Below are 18,273 nucleotides of genomic sequence, written 5' to 3' on the forward strand. Positions count from 1 at the left end.
ATATTGTATAACACACATAACATGCTACTTTTTTCACTGTAAAATCTTACATGTTGAGTCATAAATGAGCCAGAATGCATGTATTTTACTCATACCCACTCCTCCTGGAACTCCTCCTGTTATTATTTATTTTCAGGTGGGATAACCCTCACAATTCAAATTTTATAGCTATAGCCTTATAGGGAAGATGCTCTTTAAAGGGAACCTGATGCGAGAGGTAAGCGAAGGCTGCCATATTTATTTCCTCTGAAACAACTTGTCTGGCAGCCCTGCTGATCTCTTTGGTGCAGTAGTGTCTGCATCACACCTGAAAGAGACAGAGGATCAGAAAGGCAGCCAGGTAACTGGTATTGTTTAAAGCAAAATACATAAGTCAGCCTCCATATTCCTCTCACTCCAGTTTCCCTGTAATATTATTTGAAGTGGAGCACTTTGGCATTGCCTATGCATCCTATGTCAGTATGGGAAATGTCTCTTTAATTATATACTTTTAAATGATTAATTTTACATCAGACTAGCATTTTTTATAAGTGTTATTTATTTGCACAGTTCTAACTGATCCATTGTTTCTATGTATCAATCAATGATTGTTTTGTATTTGAAATGTAGTGTTATATCGATGGGCCGTATGGAACTCCGAGCCGGAGGATCTTCACCTCGGATCATGCAGTGCTTATTGGAGCAGGAATCGGTATCACGCCATTTGCATCAATTCTGCAAAGCATCATGTACAGGTTCATATGAGACACTGGATTCTACAATTTACAGTGTTCATTTTCAATAGTAAAATATTAGCAAGGGCCTGAGCCTACGAACACATTTGTGTCTGCTTTTCAGCCTCTGTAACATTCATGTGTAACTGAAAAGTGGACACAAAATGTGTTAGTGGGCTCAGGCCCGTAAATGTAACCAACATTTTACTACAGCTAAACCAAACCCTACTCTCACACAGAATCCTCCCCACAGATGCCTAACCCTTAAAGAGAACCCCCCTTCCCTGCACATTCCCCCTTCGTGACACCTAACCCTTAAGCGCCCCTGCAAAGCAGACATAAAATGTGTTAGTGGGCTCAGGCCCTAAATTTAACCGATATTTTACTACAGCTAAATCAAACCCTACTCCCCCACAGAACCCTCCCCACTGACCCTAACCCTTAAGCACCCCCCTTCCCTGCACATACCCCCTTCGTGACATTGAGCGCCCCCCCGACAAACTCTCTTCCTGACGGCTAGCCCTTAACCTCCCTGGCGGTAATCCCGAGCCTACACTCGGGCTAGCTTCCGGGAGCTCTATGCAGAGTATAGCGCGTATCGGGCGTTTTTACTCACCTCTTCGGGGATCCAGACGTTCTCCTTCCTGTCCTTCGAGGCTCTGAATCAATCTGGTAAGATCGCCTTCAGCGATCTCACCACAGAGTTACAGCACCACCCAGAGGACGGAGGTAAAATTGCAGGGCTGGAGCCAGGGAGTTGAGTGAGAGCAGGGGCTGCTGCAGGCATTCTGGCAGCATGATTTTTTCCTGATTTTAGGGTCTGACATGCTTTAAAAAAAAAACCTAAAATAAAGTAATCGTACAGCCAGGGGGTTAAAGCATACCTGAAATGATAATTAAAAGTCGAAACACACCCCCCCCCCATAACACACCCCCCCCCCCATCCGCAAAAACCCCTTCCTGTCGCCTAACTCTTAAATGCCCCCCCCCCCCCCAAATCACACCCACAAGAGTGTTTAACATATAGGTGTGGAACTTGAAAAATTAGAATGTCGTGCAAAAATCCATTTATTTCAGTAATTCAACTTAAAAGGTGAAACTAATATATGCAATAGACCCATTATATGCAAAGCGAGATTTTGATGATTATGGCTTACAGGTTATGAGAACCTCATAGTTACATAGTTACATAGTTATTTTGGTTGAAAAAAGACATACGTCCATCGAGTTCAACCAGTATAAAGTAGAACACCAGCCTGCTCCCTCACATATCCCTGTTGATCCAGAGGAAGGCGAAAAAACCCTTACAAGGCATGGTCCAATTAGCCCCTAAAGGGAAAAATTCCTTCCCGACTCCAGATGGCAATCAGATAAAATCCCTGGATCAACATCATTAGGCATTACCTAGTAATTGTAGCCATGGATGTCTTTCAACGCAAGGAAAGCATCTAAGCCCCCTTTAAATGCAGGTATAGAGTTTGCCATAACGACTTCCTGTGGCAATGCATTCCACATCTTAATCACTCTAACTGTAAAGAACCCTTTCCTAAATAAATGGCTAAAACGTTTTTCCTCCATGCGCAGATCATGTCCTCTAGTCCTTTGAGAAGGCCTAGGGACAAAAAGCTCATCCGCCAAGGTATTATATTGCCCTCTGATGTATTTATACATGTTAATTAGATCCCCTCTAAGGCGTCTTTTCTCTAGACTAAATAAACCCAGTTTATCTAACCTTTCTCAATAAGTGAGACCTTCCATCCCACGCATCAATTTTGTTGCTCGTCTCTGCACCTGCTCTAAAACTGCAATATCTTTTTTGTAATGTGGTGCCCAGAACTGAATTCCATATTCCAGATGTGGCCTTACTAGAGAGTTAAACAGGGGCAATATTATGCTAGCATCTCGAGTTTTTATTTCCCTTTTAATGCATCCCAAAATTTTGTTAGCTTTAGCTGCAGCTGCTTGGCATTGAGTACGATTATTTAACTTGTTGTCAATGAGTACTCCTAAGTCCTTCTCCAAGTTTGATGCCCCCAACTGTATCCCATTTATTTTGTATGGTGCTAGACCATTAGTACGTCCAAAATGCATGACCTTACATTTGTCAACATTGAATTTCATCTGCCATGTATGTGCCCATATAGCCATCCTATCCAGATCCTGTTGCAATATGACACTATCTTCCTGAGAGTTGATGATTCTGCACAATTTTGTATCATCTGCAAAAATAGCAACATTGCTCACTACTGCATCTACTAGGTCATTAATAAATAAATTGAAGAGCACTGGACCCAGAACAGACCCCTGTGGAACCCCACTGCTAACAGTCTCCCATTTTGAGTACGATCCATTGACCACAACTCTTTGTTTTCTGTCCATTAGCCAGTTCCCTATCCATGAACACAGACTCTTCCCCAGTCCTTGCATCCTCAACTTTTGCACCAGACTTTTGTGGGGAACAGTGTCGAAGGCCTTTGCAAAGTCCAAGTATATCACATCTACAGCATTCCCAATATCCATATTAGCATTCACTACCTCATAAAAGCTGAGCATGTTAGTCAAACAGGACCTGTCTTTAGTAAACCCATGTTGATGCTGAGAAATAAGATTATTTTCTACTATGAAGTCATGTATAGTATCTCTTAGTAACCCCTCAAATAGTTTGCATACAACTAATGTTAAACTTACAGGTCTATAATTTCCTGGATCAGATTTTTTGCCCTTCTTAAATAATGGGAAAACGTGGGCTGTACGCCAATCCACTGGGACTCTGCCAGTTGCAAGAGAGTCACAAAAGATAAGATAAAGGGGTTTATCTATAACTGAACTTAATTCCCTTAGGACCCGAGGATGCATGCCATCCGGGCCATGTGCCTTGTCTATTTTTAATTTATTTAGTCTTGCCTTCACTTCTTCCTGCGTTAAGTATTTAATATTACAGTTAGAAGATTGAGACTCTTCCGCCTCTGTAGTTTGCAACAGTGCTGTTTCTTTTGTGAAGACAGAAGCAAAGAAAGCATTTAATAACTCTGCCTTACCTTGGTCATCCACCATTGAGTTCCCACCCTCATCCTTTAGGAGTCCTATACAGTCAACCTTTCTTTTTTTAGAGTTAATGTACTCAAAATCAAATTCTCAGACCATTAGAATATTAGGAACATTTTCAATATTCTAGGATCACACTCTGATCAGCTAATTAATCCAAAACACCTGCAAAGGGTTCTTATTTCATATATTACGGTAGTTTCACGTTTTAAGTTGAATTACTGAAATAAATTTACTTTTGCGCAATATTCTAATTTTTATAATTTTTCACCTGTACCTGGACAGTTTTTTTTTTCCTCATGATGCTTATCATTTATACATACAGCTTGATGTCACTGTGCCATTGTGGCCGTATTGGAGTCCTATGGTAAATTGCCAGTAGAGTTTATTCACATGTCCTTAGCCTGGTCTCTTGGAATTCGTGGCTTCAGAAACTTTAGCCTTCCTAAGACAACACAAAAACATATCTGTAATTTATTGGCTTACACTCAGACTGGCCCTGGTGTGTGTGTTTGCATGCCTGTAACAGAGATGTAACACTGTGAGCTCTTTCATAGTAAAGAAGTATAGTGCCTGGGATATGTATTTTGCAGAGAGGTGTAGAATTTCTAAATAATTTGACAAACTGAGTTTTCCTGTTCTCACTCTTTTAAATGTGGCATTGGTGGTGAAGAGCCAAGGGTTGCATAGCTCTGAATGCCTCATCAGGCTATCTTTCCATTCATGTGACACATCAAGAACCTTAAAGAGGCACCGCAGCGGCATAAAGTAGAATGCAGTAAATTATTCAGGATACATTCTTTTACATTAATTATCCTGTTTTCAGTATCAGAAACACTTCATATATCCATATATTGCTGTATATTGAATGTATATATATTGCATGTAGCACTGCCCTCCCTTAGCAAAGATTACTTAGGGCCCGTACGCACGCTGAATGGATGTCGCCCGATGGGGATCAGGACCCAATCCCTTAGGTGATACCGCTGGGCCGGGCTGCACAGACGCGAGTCAGCTGTGTAGCTGGCAAAATGTTCTGTTGCTAGGCGGGGGGAAAAGAGGGCAGATGTGATGTCACCCAGTGGGCGAGGCAAGCGGCGTGAATAAAGGTATCAGGTCATCGCTCAACCAAGAATATCTGCCTGGTGGATCTGTGGCCAAGCGGTGATCCGGGATTGGGGGCTGCTGTACACATGCCGGATTATTGGCTGAGGCGGTAGTTAATCTGGCATGTGAATTGGCCTTAAAGGATACCCGAGGTGACATGTGACATGATGAAATAGACATGGGTATGTACAGTGCCAAGCACACAAATAACTATGCTGTGTTCCTTTTTTTCTTTCTCTGCCTGAAAGCGTTAAATATCAGGTACAGAATGTTAGTGGCTGACTCCGTCCTGAGGAAATGACTACAGTGTGACCCTCACTAATAAGAAATTCCAACTATAAAATCATTCCTAGCAGAAAATGGCTTCTGAGAGCACGAAAGAGATAAAAAGGTTCAATAGTTCATAGATTTTAGCTCTGGCATACTTCAATTAAAGTGTCATTGAGCAAAAACAATAAAACAGTTAAAACTTAAAAAGTAGATTTAAAGGGAAGGTCCAAGCAAAAAAAAAAAATGAGATTCACTTACCTGGGGCTTCTACCAGCCCCATGCAGCCATTCTGTGCCCTCGTAGTCACTCACTGCTGCTCCAGTCCCCCGCTGGCAGCTTTCTGACCTCGGAGGTCAGGGCCAAATTGCGTACATTTTTACACATTCCCGCTAGTGCAGGAACATTAACACATACATTTTTACGCGTTAGTGGTGAAACGCGTAAATTTTTGTTCCTGCACTAGCTGGAATGCGTAAAAATGTATGCAATGTGGCCCTGACCTCCGAGGTCAGAAAGCTGCCAGCGGGGGACTGGAGCAGCAGTGAGTGACTACAAGGGCACAGGATGGCTACATGGGGCTGGTAGAAGCCCCAGGTAAGTGAATCTCATTTTTTTTTTTTGCTTGAACCTTCCCTTTAAGCATAAAATAAAACTGTGGAATATGTTAAGTAAATTTTAGGAGAAGGAAGATAGAAACAGTTGTGTTTGGTCAGCTGTATATAACTATGGTGAGCTTAGACCCACCTCTGCCCGCCTTTGGTGTCCCCATTTCTATTCCTGAATCCTGGACAATGACTCAATGCTTTAATGTGGGAAATGCAGCCAAACTCAGCAAAACAGATGTGAAAAATGTACTTGAAAGTTAAACATCTGGAAGACGACTGAAATATTGAAGAAGCACTCTGAGTAATCCAGGACTAAACAAGCAAGTAAGGAGCCGGGAAGAATATGCATCTAGTTAGGGACAGCTACAGTATATAAACATACAAGCTGCTTGGCATAATGTACTGTGTCTCTGTCTATTAATCAGGTATCGCATGCGCAAACAGAAATGCCCCAACTGCAACTACTCCTGGTGTGAGGCCATGAATGACAGCGAGATGAAGCTCAGAAAGGTGGGGACTGCGTCACATAGACTGTAAAGGATCTCAGATGTATATGAGCAATGCTGCACACAGCATTCCAAGTATATTATAATTATTTATTTATATTTTTGGTAACTCTGCAGATGGTGTAATATAGACGAAACTTCATTTTTCACTCATTACAATGGCAGCCATAAGCAACCAACAAGCTTACATATTACAGGTTTAGGATTTATGGCCTGGAAAATGTATCCTCAACCTTGAGTGCCAGCAATTAGTACAGAATGCCGCTGTAAGGCTGTTAAGGAGCCAACCCCACCATTGCCACATAACACCAATCCTACCAATAAAATGGTAAATTCGATTTAAGATTGGCTTATTGACATTCAAATCATTGCACAGTCTGGGCCCTGGATACCTGAAGGACTTGCTGCAACTGCATCACACTACCCTCAATCTTAGATAAAAAAAATCGAATAACTTGGTCACGCCCAGAGTCCACATAATACCTTTGGAGACAGAGCCTTCTGTCATGCTACCCCTACTACACTTCGGAACTTCCTGCCACACCCAATCATAACCTCTCCATTCCTGGAAGCATTTAAGTCTAAACTGACACCTCCCCCCCCCCCCCCTGTTTATTCTGGCATTTATGAACACTTAACTATTTCCACTGTAACACAGTCCAGCCTGCAACCCTGCATTGATCTGAGACATATCTATGTGCTTTGAGTCCTATGGGAAAAAAGCACTTTACAAATGTGTATTGTGTTGTATTGTAAGAAAAGATGAATGAATATTGATTGAAAACCACCAAATCACTATTAATGCAGAGGCCAGTCTCCTGCAGATCATAGATAAACTAAGTTGTGCATGTCATACATCTTAACATCCCTGCATAGAAAACTAAACATATCTACGAAAAAAAAAAAACAACAACAACATGTGAACAGCATGGTTGCATTAGCTGCAGCTTTACTTGCCTCTTCATGTCGACTTCAACTAGAGTCTGTCTGTGAACAACTGTGAAAGTCAAAACAGCACTGACTTGCTGCTCAACCTTGATTTCACTTACTAGTGTAAACGTAATCCCTGAGTGGAGCTTGGAGGCAGAGATAACCCTTTAGCACCTGAAGGAAGTGTCAATTACCACTTAAAAACATTAGCTCTGCATGTAAAGTCATTTTTAGAATGATCAGAAAACAAGTGCCCAGGCGCAGACGGCTCGCACCCAATCCTGCTGTTTCTGAAGAAAGCAGAGTGGGACAGAGGTAGCTGACGAGCAGTTTTTCAGGGGTCCTACCACTGGAAGGAGACTGTGAAGGTGGACAGGGGAAGCCTGTTTAGCATCCAGAGGATTCCCCCTCTTGAGGTAATTATCCAGTATGTGCCGTTTCTACACTTCATGTACACTTTAAAGTGACCCTGAGTGACCCTAACCCTGCACCTACCTAGGTCTTCCTACAGCCCTTAGTAGCCCGCAAGGTCCCTTGGCGTCTTATGGGTCCCCTCCAAGGTCCCACTTCAGGTGAAGTTGTGGGAAAGTGCACATGCGTGGCCTGTCCACGCATCCGGCTCGTTTATGCGCGGAGTCACTGTAAGTGTCCTGCACATGAGTGGTTCCCGAAAGACTGAACCGCGCATGTGCAGGATGTTTGCGGCGATTGGCATAGCTTGCACACAGCTTGAGCTCCTCACATTAAGCTGAATCAACCCCTCCCCTATATCCTTTCCTGTGCACGAATACCAAGCCCACACTAAAACACCTTCGTTTTCCACCCCTCCTGCTGCCCAATTACCAACGTGAGTCATTGATAGCTGAGTTGCTCTGACAGGCTTACGGGATGCAGAAGGAGCTGGAGCTGATTTCAAAATTAGAAAGCTAGTTGTTTATTCAGAGATTTTGCTGCATTATTCAATTGCCTAGATTAAAGAGTATAATATTAAACATTGCATTATAAACAAATGCCAACAGATTCAAAACAAATGTTGCTGCTTTCAAGAGACATTTATTTTCCTTTGTGTCAATAAGCATTATTCTTAATTTGCAGGTGGACTTTATCTGGATTAACCGAGACCAGACATTTTTTGAGTGGTTTGTCAGTTTATTGACCAAGCTTGAAATGGACCAAGCTGATGAGGAACCAGAAGGTATATGTGGCATTTTTCCCAGATACTGAAGCTAAAAATCCATTTGTTTTTGTTTTTCTATTATTAACACTTGTATGTTGCTTTTCTGCTGTCTGACTCACTGCTTCAGAGCTGCAGCCACTTAGGGAGCGGGATTCGGGACTTCATAAAACATGGCTACAGCGAGAAGAGGTGTGAGGAGGAGGGATGATATGGGACACTCAGAGTGTATAACAGAGAAAAACAGGATAATGCATTTGAAGTTAATTTTGTTACCACTTTTTGCAGAGAGTCTTTTATATTACGAGACACAATTTCGAAATTCTGGCCGGTGATTGAGGCTGATCCCCAACTGTCTTCGGTGTGCAGGGTTCCACCTAGATTAGTTTATAGAAGGGGTAAGTCCATCAGGGACCATTTGATTCATGCTGACATTGGGAGATCTAGAGGGCCCGCACAAAGATTTCTGGGACCCCCAAGGGTGGGAACCTTCCCTTGTTTACATTACCAGCACTGCAATAGTATCATCAGGGTTTCAGAGATCAACTATCCACGTCAGGGCACCCCAGTACCCCTTAAAGATTATGCCACATGCGATACAAAAGGGGTGGTTACTGTATAAAATGCACCGGCGGACTCGCCTATGTAGGCCAGACTAAGAGAGACATCAAGTCGAGATTCAATGAGCATAGGCATAATCAGGGGCGTCACTAGCCCTATTTTGGGGTGGCACGTGCCCCCAATCTGTCCTGGGGTGCCACGGATCTCAGCGGCTCCCTCCAGCCGCCGTAGCCGCCGCCGCGTCACTCAGACCTCAGGATCAGGCGGCGAGCCGGCGACCAATCGTGCGGGCGCTAGGACCCAGCGCCCGCACTGATATGCGAAAGTGACATCACTTCCGCATATCGAGCGGGTGCGTCCGGCGCCCGCTGGTACTGGTCGGGTCGCCGCTGATCCTGAGGTCTGCTGCAAGGTAAGGGGGCGGGGAGCGGCGGCGGCGGCTAGAGGGGGGGGGGGCTCCCTGTCACTCACTCACTCCCTAAAGGGCCTCCCTGTCACTCACTCACTCCCTAAAGGGGCTCCCTGGCACTCACTCACTCCCTATAGGGGCTCCCTGGCACTCACTCACTACCTAAAGGGCATCCCTGTCACTCACTCACTACCTAAAGGGCCTCCCTGTCACTCACTCACTTCCTAAAGGGGCTCCCTGGCACTCACTCCCTAAAGGGGCTCCCTGTCACTCACTCACTGCCTAAAGGGGCTCCCTGTCACTCACTCACTCCCTAAAGGGGCTCCCTGGCACTCACTCCCTAAAGGGGCTCCCTGGCACTCACTCACTCCCTAAAGGGGCTCCCTGGCACTCACTCACTGCCTAAAGGGGCTCCCTGTCACTCACTCACTGCCTAAAGGGGCTCCCTGTCACTCACTCACTGCCTAAAGGGCCTCCCTGTCACTCACTTACTCCCTAAAAAGGCTTCCTGTCACTCACTCACTCCCTAAAGGGGCTCCCTGGCACTCACTCACTGCCTAAAGGGGCTCCCTGGCACTCACTCACTGCCTAAAGGGGCTCCCTGGCACTCACTCACTCCCTAAAGGGGCTCCCTGGCACTCACTCACTCCCTAAAGGGGCTCCCTGGCACTCACTCACTCCCTAAAGGGCTCCCTGTCACTCACTATCGGGGTCCCTGTCACTCACTACCTAACTGGAGGCGCCTGTCACTCACTAGCTAACCTGGGGGTCCCTGTCACTCACTACCTAACTTGGGGGCTACCATATTAAGGGGGCATTCTGCCTATTTATGTGAAATGCTGTCTATTTATGTGCCCCATGACTGCTGAATTTGTCTTGTTGGGAGCCTTATGATTTGTTGGGGGCCTCAAGATTGCTGAATTTGTCTTGTTTAGGGCCTCATGATTTGTTGGGGGCCTCATGATTGCTGAATTTGTCTTGTTGGAGGCCTCATGATGCTGAATTTGTCTTGTTGGGGGCCTCATGATTTGTTGGGGGCCTCATGATTGCTGAATTTATCTTGTTGGGGGTCACATGATTGCTAACTGCGAGACTATGGGAAAAGCTGAATCCTTATCATATGAGACAATAGCATTAAACTTTTAGCTTTTTAAAACCGAAAATAAAACTGGGAGGTTCTAAAAAATTGAATACATTTTTCAGGAGTAGGATGGGATGAAATTGTTTATCTTCACAGTTTATTTTCAACTTGGATTTTCCATAATGTTCATGTATGAGTTAAAACGTTTGTACAGTATTTAGTTTAAATTGCTGTTGCCACTTTGCGATAGATAAGTGACTTTTGGGTTGCAGTTTGGGCACTCGGCCTCCAAAAGGTTCGCCACCACTGTCACAATCTAATGTCCAACCATTGCTAGATTCATGTAAATTTGTCTCCACCCGTTACCACACCTATATTCTGGTCCATGGCCCACCCAGTTTTCGGTGCGGCGCGATAAGCACGCCGCGCAACGTGATCCTCATATTTTTGGCACGCTAGCTGCAGTGTGCTGAATTCTGCTGCCTACAGTATGTACAGTATACGCTGTTCTCTAGTGCTTGCACTGTGTGCTGATTTACCTCCAGTGTGTACAGTGTAAGGTGTTACTCTGTGCCTTTATTGATTGTAAACCAGCTACTGTATATTGTATGCTGATCCCTGCTACTTTCAGTATGTACAGTATTAGCTGTAAAGCCTGGTACACACATACAATTTTGATTAGCCAATTTTAGCTCTGTTCATAAAATTCATTGTCTGTTGGCCCACTTACTGCACGGGGGTGGTAAAATTGGGGGTCAGTGATTGACCAATCAAAATTGTATGTGCGTATACATCTTTGATCTATGCCTATACTGATTGTAAATTATCTAAATAAAGGACAGGGGGCTCCATCCAATATTTCGATGGGCAGGCCCATTATCTGTAGCTTACACCACTGCTAAGTTCATGTACATTTGGCCCCACCCATGACCACGCCCACTCACCTCATGGCCACGCCCATTTTTGACGCGGCGCGCTACACGCGCCACATATACCTCCCCGCCTGGTGCCCACAGGTGCCCCCGATCTCCAAGGACCCTAGAAACGCCCCTGGGCGTAATATACGGAACCCCAATAAATCTAAAAGTGGGAAAGAGGAAGTGCCCCCCTTTAGCTCGGCACTTTAGGGAGTTCAACCATAGTGTGACTCAGTAAAGGTGGGTGGTCCTGGAGGTAGTGCAGTTCCCTGAGGAAGTAGACCGTAAAACGATTCTACTTAGACGTGAAGCATGGTGGATGGAGAAGTCGGGAACTCAGTCACCCCATGGCCTGAATGAAGACTTCAGTCTCAGATGTTTCCTGTGAATTTCATTGCTGCTCTCTAGCCCTTTAAGGGTGTATGTATGTTTAAGCATGTGCCTGCCCCCCAAGGTCTTGGGTGTGGTGTGTTAAATTGTTCTTACATATTTCATTATGGTATCACCAGTTGATTCCAACACTTGAGAAAGGGCCTCTGTCCGAAACGTTGTGCTGTTTGTATGCTATATCAACGCTTCTACATGGAATAAAGAGTTGTTGATTCCACTTTGAAGGGTCGAGTCCTATGTGGATAGTGCGATTGCCACTTAGGGAGCGCTCAGTCAGTAGGCCACCCTGCTGTGTTTGGGAGTCTTCCCCAAGGACTCCTTACTGAATAGGTTTCAGCCAGGATTCAAACCCCAAATCAAGTTATTTGGGCGCTAGGATTGGCAGGCGTCTAATAGGTGCCTGTGTTAATTATCAGTAATCGTGTGCCATGGCAGTGAGTTGAGCACCTGATGCAGATAGTAGCCCATTGGTTACTACATAGGAAATAATGGTTGTAGATGATCGACTATAACTAGCGGCCATTTAGGTGTCGGGGTTAGTGTTAGGAATTAGTGTGTGTGTGTGGGGGGGGGGGTAGTTTTAGGCCTAGTTCTCACTGGCAGCTAGAACGATCCGTTTAGTGGACCGTACTGGAACAGATCTTAACGGATTCAAGCAGATCCAATGTTAACCTATGGATAAATTCACATTGCTCCGTTAGAACGTATCCGTTCGGCACGCTTCCCTGAATGGATCGCCAGTTTAAGGAGGCTGTGATAATTACAGATCAATGGATGCGTTGCATTGACCGATCGCCAATGGAATGGATCAAAAACTGATGCAAATAAAGTGATCACGGATCAGTTTTTACACAGATCCATTTTTGATCCATCTAAGGGCTCTTTCACATCTAACAACGCGTGCAGGAGCCGTTCTCCTGCACGCGTTGAATAGCCTGCAGTGTGTCGTCGGGATGCTGCAGTGCGACAAAGTCAATGGCAGTAGCTATTAATTCACCCAACGGGAAACCGCCGTCTCCCGATGATTAAAAGCTCCCGGGTGTGTCGAACCTCAATGTACTGAAACGCAGCATCGGGTGTGAAAAGTAAAATGAAAGTCTATGGACTTTTATTTTACCTTGGTTAACGCAAAGTTTTGTCTTTGCGTCAAAACGCAGGAAACTGGCTCTAGTGTGAAAGAGCCCTTAGGCACTAGGAGTGGAAGGTACAAGTGTGAATGGGTGTGGTGTAAGTGCATAGTCAATCAGTAATGTAAATTACCAATATTTTTTACTAATGGCACCACCCAGCACCTAACTCATCTCTTATGTCAAAGGTAATTTAAACTGAACCTAAAGTGAAAATAACTTTAGGAGATAATGAATTGTATGCGTAGTACAGATAATAACTAGAACATTAGTAGCAAAGAAAAGAGTCTCATATTTTTAGTTTTAGTTATACAGCTTTATTTATAACATTACATCATACTGTCACAGTTGCAGTTTAGACTCCACACTCTGTACAGTGGGTTGCAAAAGTATTCGGCCCCCTTGAAGATTTCCACATTTTGTCATATTACTGCCACAAACATGAATCAATGTTATTGGAATTCCACATGAAAGACAAATACAAAGTGGTGTACACGTGAGAAGTGGAACGAAAATCATACATAATTCCAAACATTTTTTACAAATAAATAACTGCAAAGTGGTGTGTGCATAATTATTCGGCCCCCTTTGATCTGAGTGCAGTCAGTTGCCTATAGACATTGCCTGATGAGTGCTAATGACTAAATAGAGTGAATCTGTGTGTATTCTGTCAGTAGAAATACAGCTGCTCTGTGAGGGCCTCAGAGGTTGTCTAAGGCCTAGTGCACACTAGAGCGTTTCGGCTGCGGTTTGTGATCCGCTTGCGGGTGCGGATCCGCTTGAGTAATGTATTTCAATGGGCTGGTGCACACCAGAGTTTTGCAGAAACGCATACTCCCGGGCTGCTGCAGATTTTGGATTGCGGAGGCGTTTCTGCCTCAGTGTTAAGTATAGGAAAAACGCAAACCGCTCTGAAAAACGGCACTTCAGATCGGTTTGCCAGGCATTTTTTGTTACAGTAGCTGTTCAGTAACAGCTTTACTGTAACAATACATGAAATCTACTACACCCAAAACGCTTCCCAAAACCACAAAATGCTAGGTGAAACGCTACATAAAAATAAGAAAACGCGTTTCAAAATCTCCTAGCATTTTGCGGATCTGCTAGCGGTTTTTGGTGTGCACCAGGCCTAAGAGAATATTGGGAGCAACGACACCGTGAAGTCCAAAGACCACACCAGACAGGTCAGGGATCAAGTTATTGAGAAATTTAAAGCAGGCTTTGGCTACAAAAAGATTTCCAAAGCCTTGAACATCCCACGGAGCACTGTTCAAGCGATCATTCAGACATGGAAGGAGTATGGCACAACTGTACACCTACCAAGACAAGGCCATCCACCTAAACTCACAGGCCGAACAAGGAGAGTGCTGATCAGAAATGCAGTCAAGAGGCCCATGGTGACTCTGGACGAGCTGCAGAGATCTACAGCTTAGGTGGGGGAATCTGTCCATAGGACAACTATTAGCCGTGCACTGCACAAAGTTAGCTCTTATGCAGCAAAAGGTGGTTCTACAAAGTATTGACTCAGATGGCTGAATAATTACGCACACCCCACTTTGCAGTTATTTATTTGTAAAAAATGTTTAGAATCATGTATGATTTTCGATCCACTTCTCACATGTACACCACTTTGTATTGGTCTTTCACGTGGAATTCCAATAAAATTAATGCATGTTTGTGGCAGTAATGTGACAAAATGTGGAAAACTTCAGGGGGCCGAATACTTTTGCAAGCCACTTTATTTAATCCAGTAAAAATAGAACTAAAGTTCCTTTGAACTTTCCTGCAGTAAAACCTTATCTCAAGTCCGCCGTTTCTTGGCTGTGTAAGCTTTATTTGCTCTTTAGAAAACAGGACTGACTTTCTTCCACAAACTGTCCTCAAGCTCAAAGAAGCTCTTTTGCAATATATAACAGCTTGCGTTTTTTAACTCTTCTGTACTGGAAAACAGAAAGTGGCTTCACATAATTTCTTAGTAGGGCTAGTATCATAGGTGTATATGTTTATCACATCATGGGCCATATGCAATTACATTTTTCTCTTTAATTTTCTTCTAGTTGATCATTTTTAAATTTGTCAATAAAATGCCTTTTATGCCACCAGAAAACAAGAAAATACTCAAAATAATTTTGATAGTACTTTTTCATCTACTTGTTGGTACTTTTTCAGTTGAAAAGTGCTGGAAAGTTATTTCAAATAGAAGATGAAAAATTATCTCTTAGGAGAAAACTCATGAGAAAAAGAGAATTTCATATGGGCCCATGCCACATGTCACTCCAGGTTCACTTTAATACTGAGTAAAAGTACAACAGTTAATAACAAAGTTACAGTCAACCTCTCACAGAACATACAGTACTGGGTTCAAGGGGGACAGGTACACCCCCAGGGCACCTGTACCCCATGACCCAATGGTACGTGCCACTACGTCATGGGGTACAGGCACCTCAGTGGCGATGGAGAGATGACACAGGGAGGTGGCGGATAGGTGAGTGTATGAGAGAGCACATTACATGAGCAAGACCTGGGGGGTGGCCAGCAGATGGAGGAGGCAGCACCACAGTGTACAGTGTGTGGCAGAAATCTCTCTATTTGTAATCTGCTCAGTCTGATGGTAGATCTGGTGGCCACGGAGAAGTGTAAGGTCACAGTAAGCCTGTTGTTTAGATCATTTATATTATACAATCCAGCTGCTGAATCTTCTACATTTCTTTTAGAAAACTTAAAGAGACTCTGTAACAACATTTTCAGCCTTATTTCTTCTATCCTATAAGTTCCTATACCTGTTCTAATGTGGTCTGGCTTACTGCAGCCTTTTCTAGTTGCACTGTCTCTGTAATAAATCTAATCTTCTTTCCTTTGTCAAGCCTTGTCGAGGCAGAGAGGAATGCACAGGTTATACACACCTCATCCACGCCCCCTGCAGGCTCTGTGTGTGTGTGCTGTGTGTATGAGTCAGACAAGGTCTCTGCTCACTGCCAGTCTGCAGGCTCAGGAGCTGTGACCTTGTGAACAGCTGTGGGTGCAGAAAGATCAGTTCAGAGCTCAGACAAGTAGCTAAGGCAACACTGGAAGTAACATTCCAGCAATCAAATCACATTTGAGAGAAGCCTCTGCAAACAGGCACCTGCTCTGATGATGTATTTCCTGTTTGGTGGCCATCTTCATTGTTTACAAAAACAATGAATAAAACAGTGATTTTTTTTATCACCAAGAAAGCAGGCTGGTATGTTTTATTTATGTAAGATTTTCACAGTACAGATTCTCTTTAAAGAGAGTCTATAGCATTCGAAAAATCATCTTTTTATTAGACATTTATTTTTAGCAATATCAGCAGTGCTAAAACGCTGCATTCCCGCGGCTGAACAATGTAATTTAACTCCCCAAATCCCGGGGCAAAATTCCATGTCAATTCTGAGTCAGTCCCCGCTGATCGCCGCCCCTCCCCGCCCCTCTCAGTAAAAGAAGACTGAGAGGGGCGGGGAGAGGCGGCAATCAGCGAAGATTGATGTGAGTAGAGGCAGCGCTACAGCACAAAGCTGTCTCTTACAGGAAGCGCTCCCCGCATTTTGCGCCGGGGATTTGGGGGGTTTAATGACATTGTACTGCCGCGGGAATGCAGCGTTTTAGCACTGCTGAGATTGCTAAAGATAAATGTCAAATTAAAAGATGATTTTTAGAAGGCTTCAGACTCTCTTTAATTTTTTAGTTCTTTACATTGTGCTGGGAATACACGGTTCGTTTTTGAGCCATTTAGATGGCTCGATAGATAATTTCCAACATGTCCGATTTCCCATTCGATCGTTTCATCGCTCGATTTCTCATAGAGTTGAATAGAAAAAGATAAGAAAAAACGAGCGGATGATAAGAGAATCGACTGCAGTATCGAGCGGCAAAAACGATCGAGCGCAGAATCGAGCGGCAGAAACGAATCGTGTATTCCTAGCATTAGACACACTTCAGGATTTGATAAAGAGCATTTCATTTGCTGCACTAATACAAAAAGGAACGATTGAGTCCTGGACATTTTGACTTAGTGTTGGACCATCCCTTCTCACTTTTCTTTACATAGCAGAAATACACGGGCTGAATGTCTGTTTTCAGTACTTGTCACTGAAGATATTTTTTCATTAAAAAGAAAGACTGCTTTTGTCTGGAGAGCTATAACCTAGCTGAGATCTATTAGTAGGAAAGGATGCATCTCCCAAGGCTCAAAGGTGGCCATAGACATCTTAATTGTCTAAATTGCTATGATATGGCTACAGCCTCCGAATATCTAGACGTACCCTAGCATTCATCTGAATCTCCTTCCCTGTGACAAATTGTCGGATGTTTAGCAGTTTATTACCGTCCGGAATATGCAGTACACTGGTAGAGGTGTGTTGCTGTTAAGTTATGATTAATGGCTGGTCTCATTCCCGGTATATGGTATTGATGTATTTCAGTGATGCTGTCAGAAGCTGAGCGTTCCCACTGCTTGTTCAGGAGACCAGGCTGTGAAATACATTGGCCTTGTCAAACCAACTATAAATTTCCCTCGATACTAAAGAAAAAAAAAGGTGAAAGAGGTTTCATAGAAATACCTGTTAATAGAACATATGACAAGTCTGTCTCTCCACATTTGCCGAGGTAGGTAGCATGCCACTCTGTTTACAGAAAGGTCAAGCAAACACACTGTTAAACTCAAATAACAGAAAGAAGGTTCATAAAACTTGAAAAATGTAAAAGATACCAGGCTTTTTAAAGCAAACCTGTGAGGTTTGCAAAGCTAACAATTAGATACTTACCTTGGGAGAGGGGAGCTTAAAGAGAACCTGTACTGAGTAAAAATATTTAAAATAAACACATGAGGTAACTTCAAGTGAACATTACAGAGTTACCTTGCCATCAGTTCCTCTCAGAAGCTCACCATTTTCTTCTGACAATAATCCCATCCAGTTCTGACAACATTTTGTCAGATCTGAAATATATCAGTTGCTGTCAGTAAAATATCAGTTGCTGTCAGTTATAGCTGAGAGGAAAACGGATGTACCAGGTAATGTTCATGTTTCCCTATGGCTCAAGTGGGCGATGATACAGTTTAACTGTGTGCTGACCAGAAAGCTGTTATGGGGTAATGGCTATTTTCAAAATGGAGGACGGAAAATTCCCTTGATCATAGTGAACAAATAGGACGCGGGACAGGAGAAAGACACTGAGGAGTAGACTACATGGAAGGTAAGTATGACTTGTGTATGCTTATTTTGACTTTTATTTTCAGTACAGGTTTTCTTTAAAGAGGCTTCCTCCATCCTCATACATCAGCCTGTTCCAGCACTGGGACCCCTGATCCTTCTTGTGCATGTGCACTAGTATCGTCCCGCTCGGGCCCCGGTAGAAATAGCATATCCCGATCGGGTATGTGCTACTGCACAAGTGCAGAATTGTAGTGTTGTCTCGCA

The 18,273-nt window shown here is 43.7% G+C and overlaps 1 protein-coding gene across 3 annotated transcripts in view; it reads left to right on the forward strand.

Moving 5' to 3' along the window:
• Nucleotides 1-18,273, forward strand: part of NOX5 (NADPH oxidase 5) — a 69,056-nt gene that overhangs the window by 49,057 nt on the left and 1,726 nt on the right. For all 3 annotated transcript variants that reach the window (XM_068272444.1, XM_068272446.1, XM_068272445.1), the window contains exons 12-14: nt 610-734; nt 6,166-6,250; nt 8,272-8,371. In XM_068272444.1, the coding sequence (XP_068128545.1) occupies nt 610-734; nt 6,166-6,250; nt 8,272-8,371 (310 nt within the window). The remainder of the gene's footprint in view (nt 1-609; nt 735-6,165; nt 6,251-8,271; nt 8,372-18,273) is intronic.

The sequence above is a fragment of the Hyperolius riggenbachi genome, chromosome 3 (assembly GCF_040937935.1).
Source record: "Hyperolius riggenbachi isolate aHypRig1 chromosome 3, aHypRig1.pri, whole genome shotgun sequence".
Taxonomy (NCBI): domain Eukaryota; kingdom Metazoa; phylum Chordata; class Amphibia; order Anura; family Hyperoliidae; genus Hyperolius; species Hyperolius riggenbachi.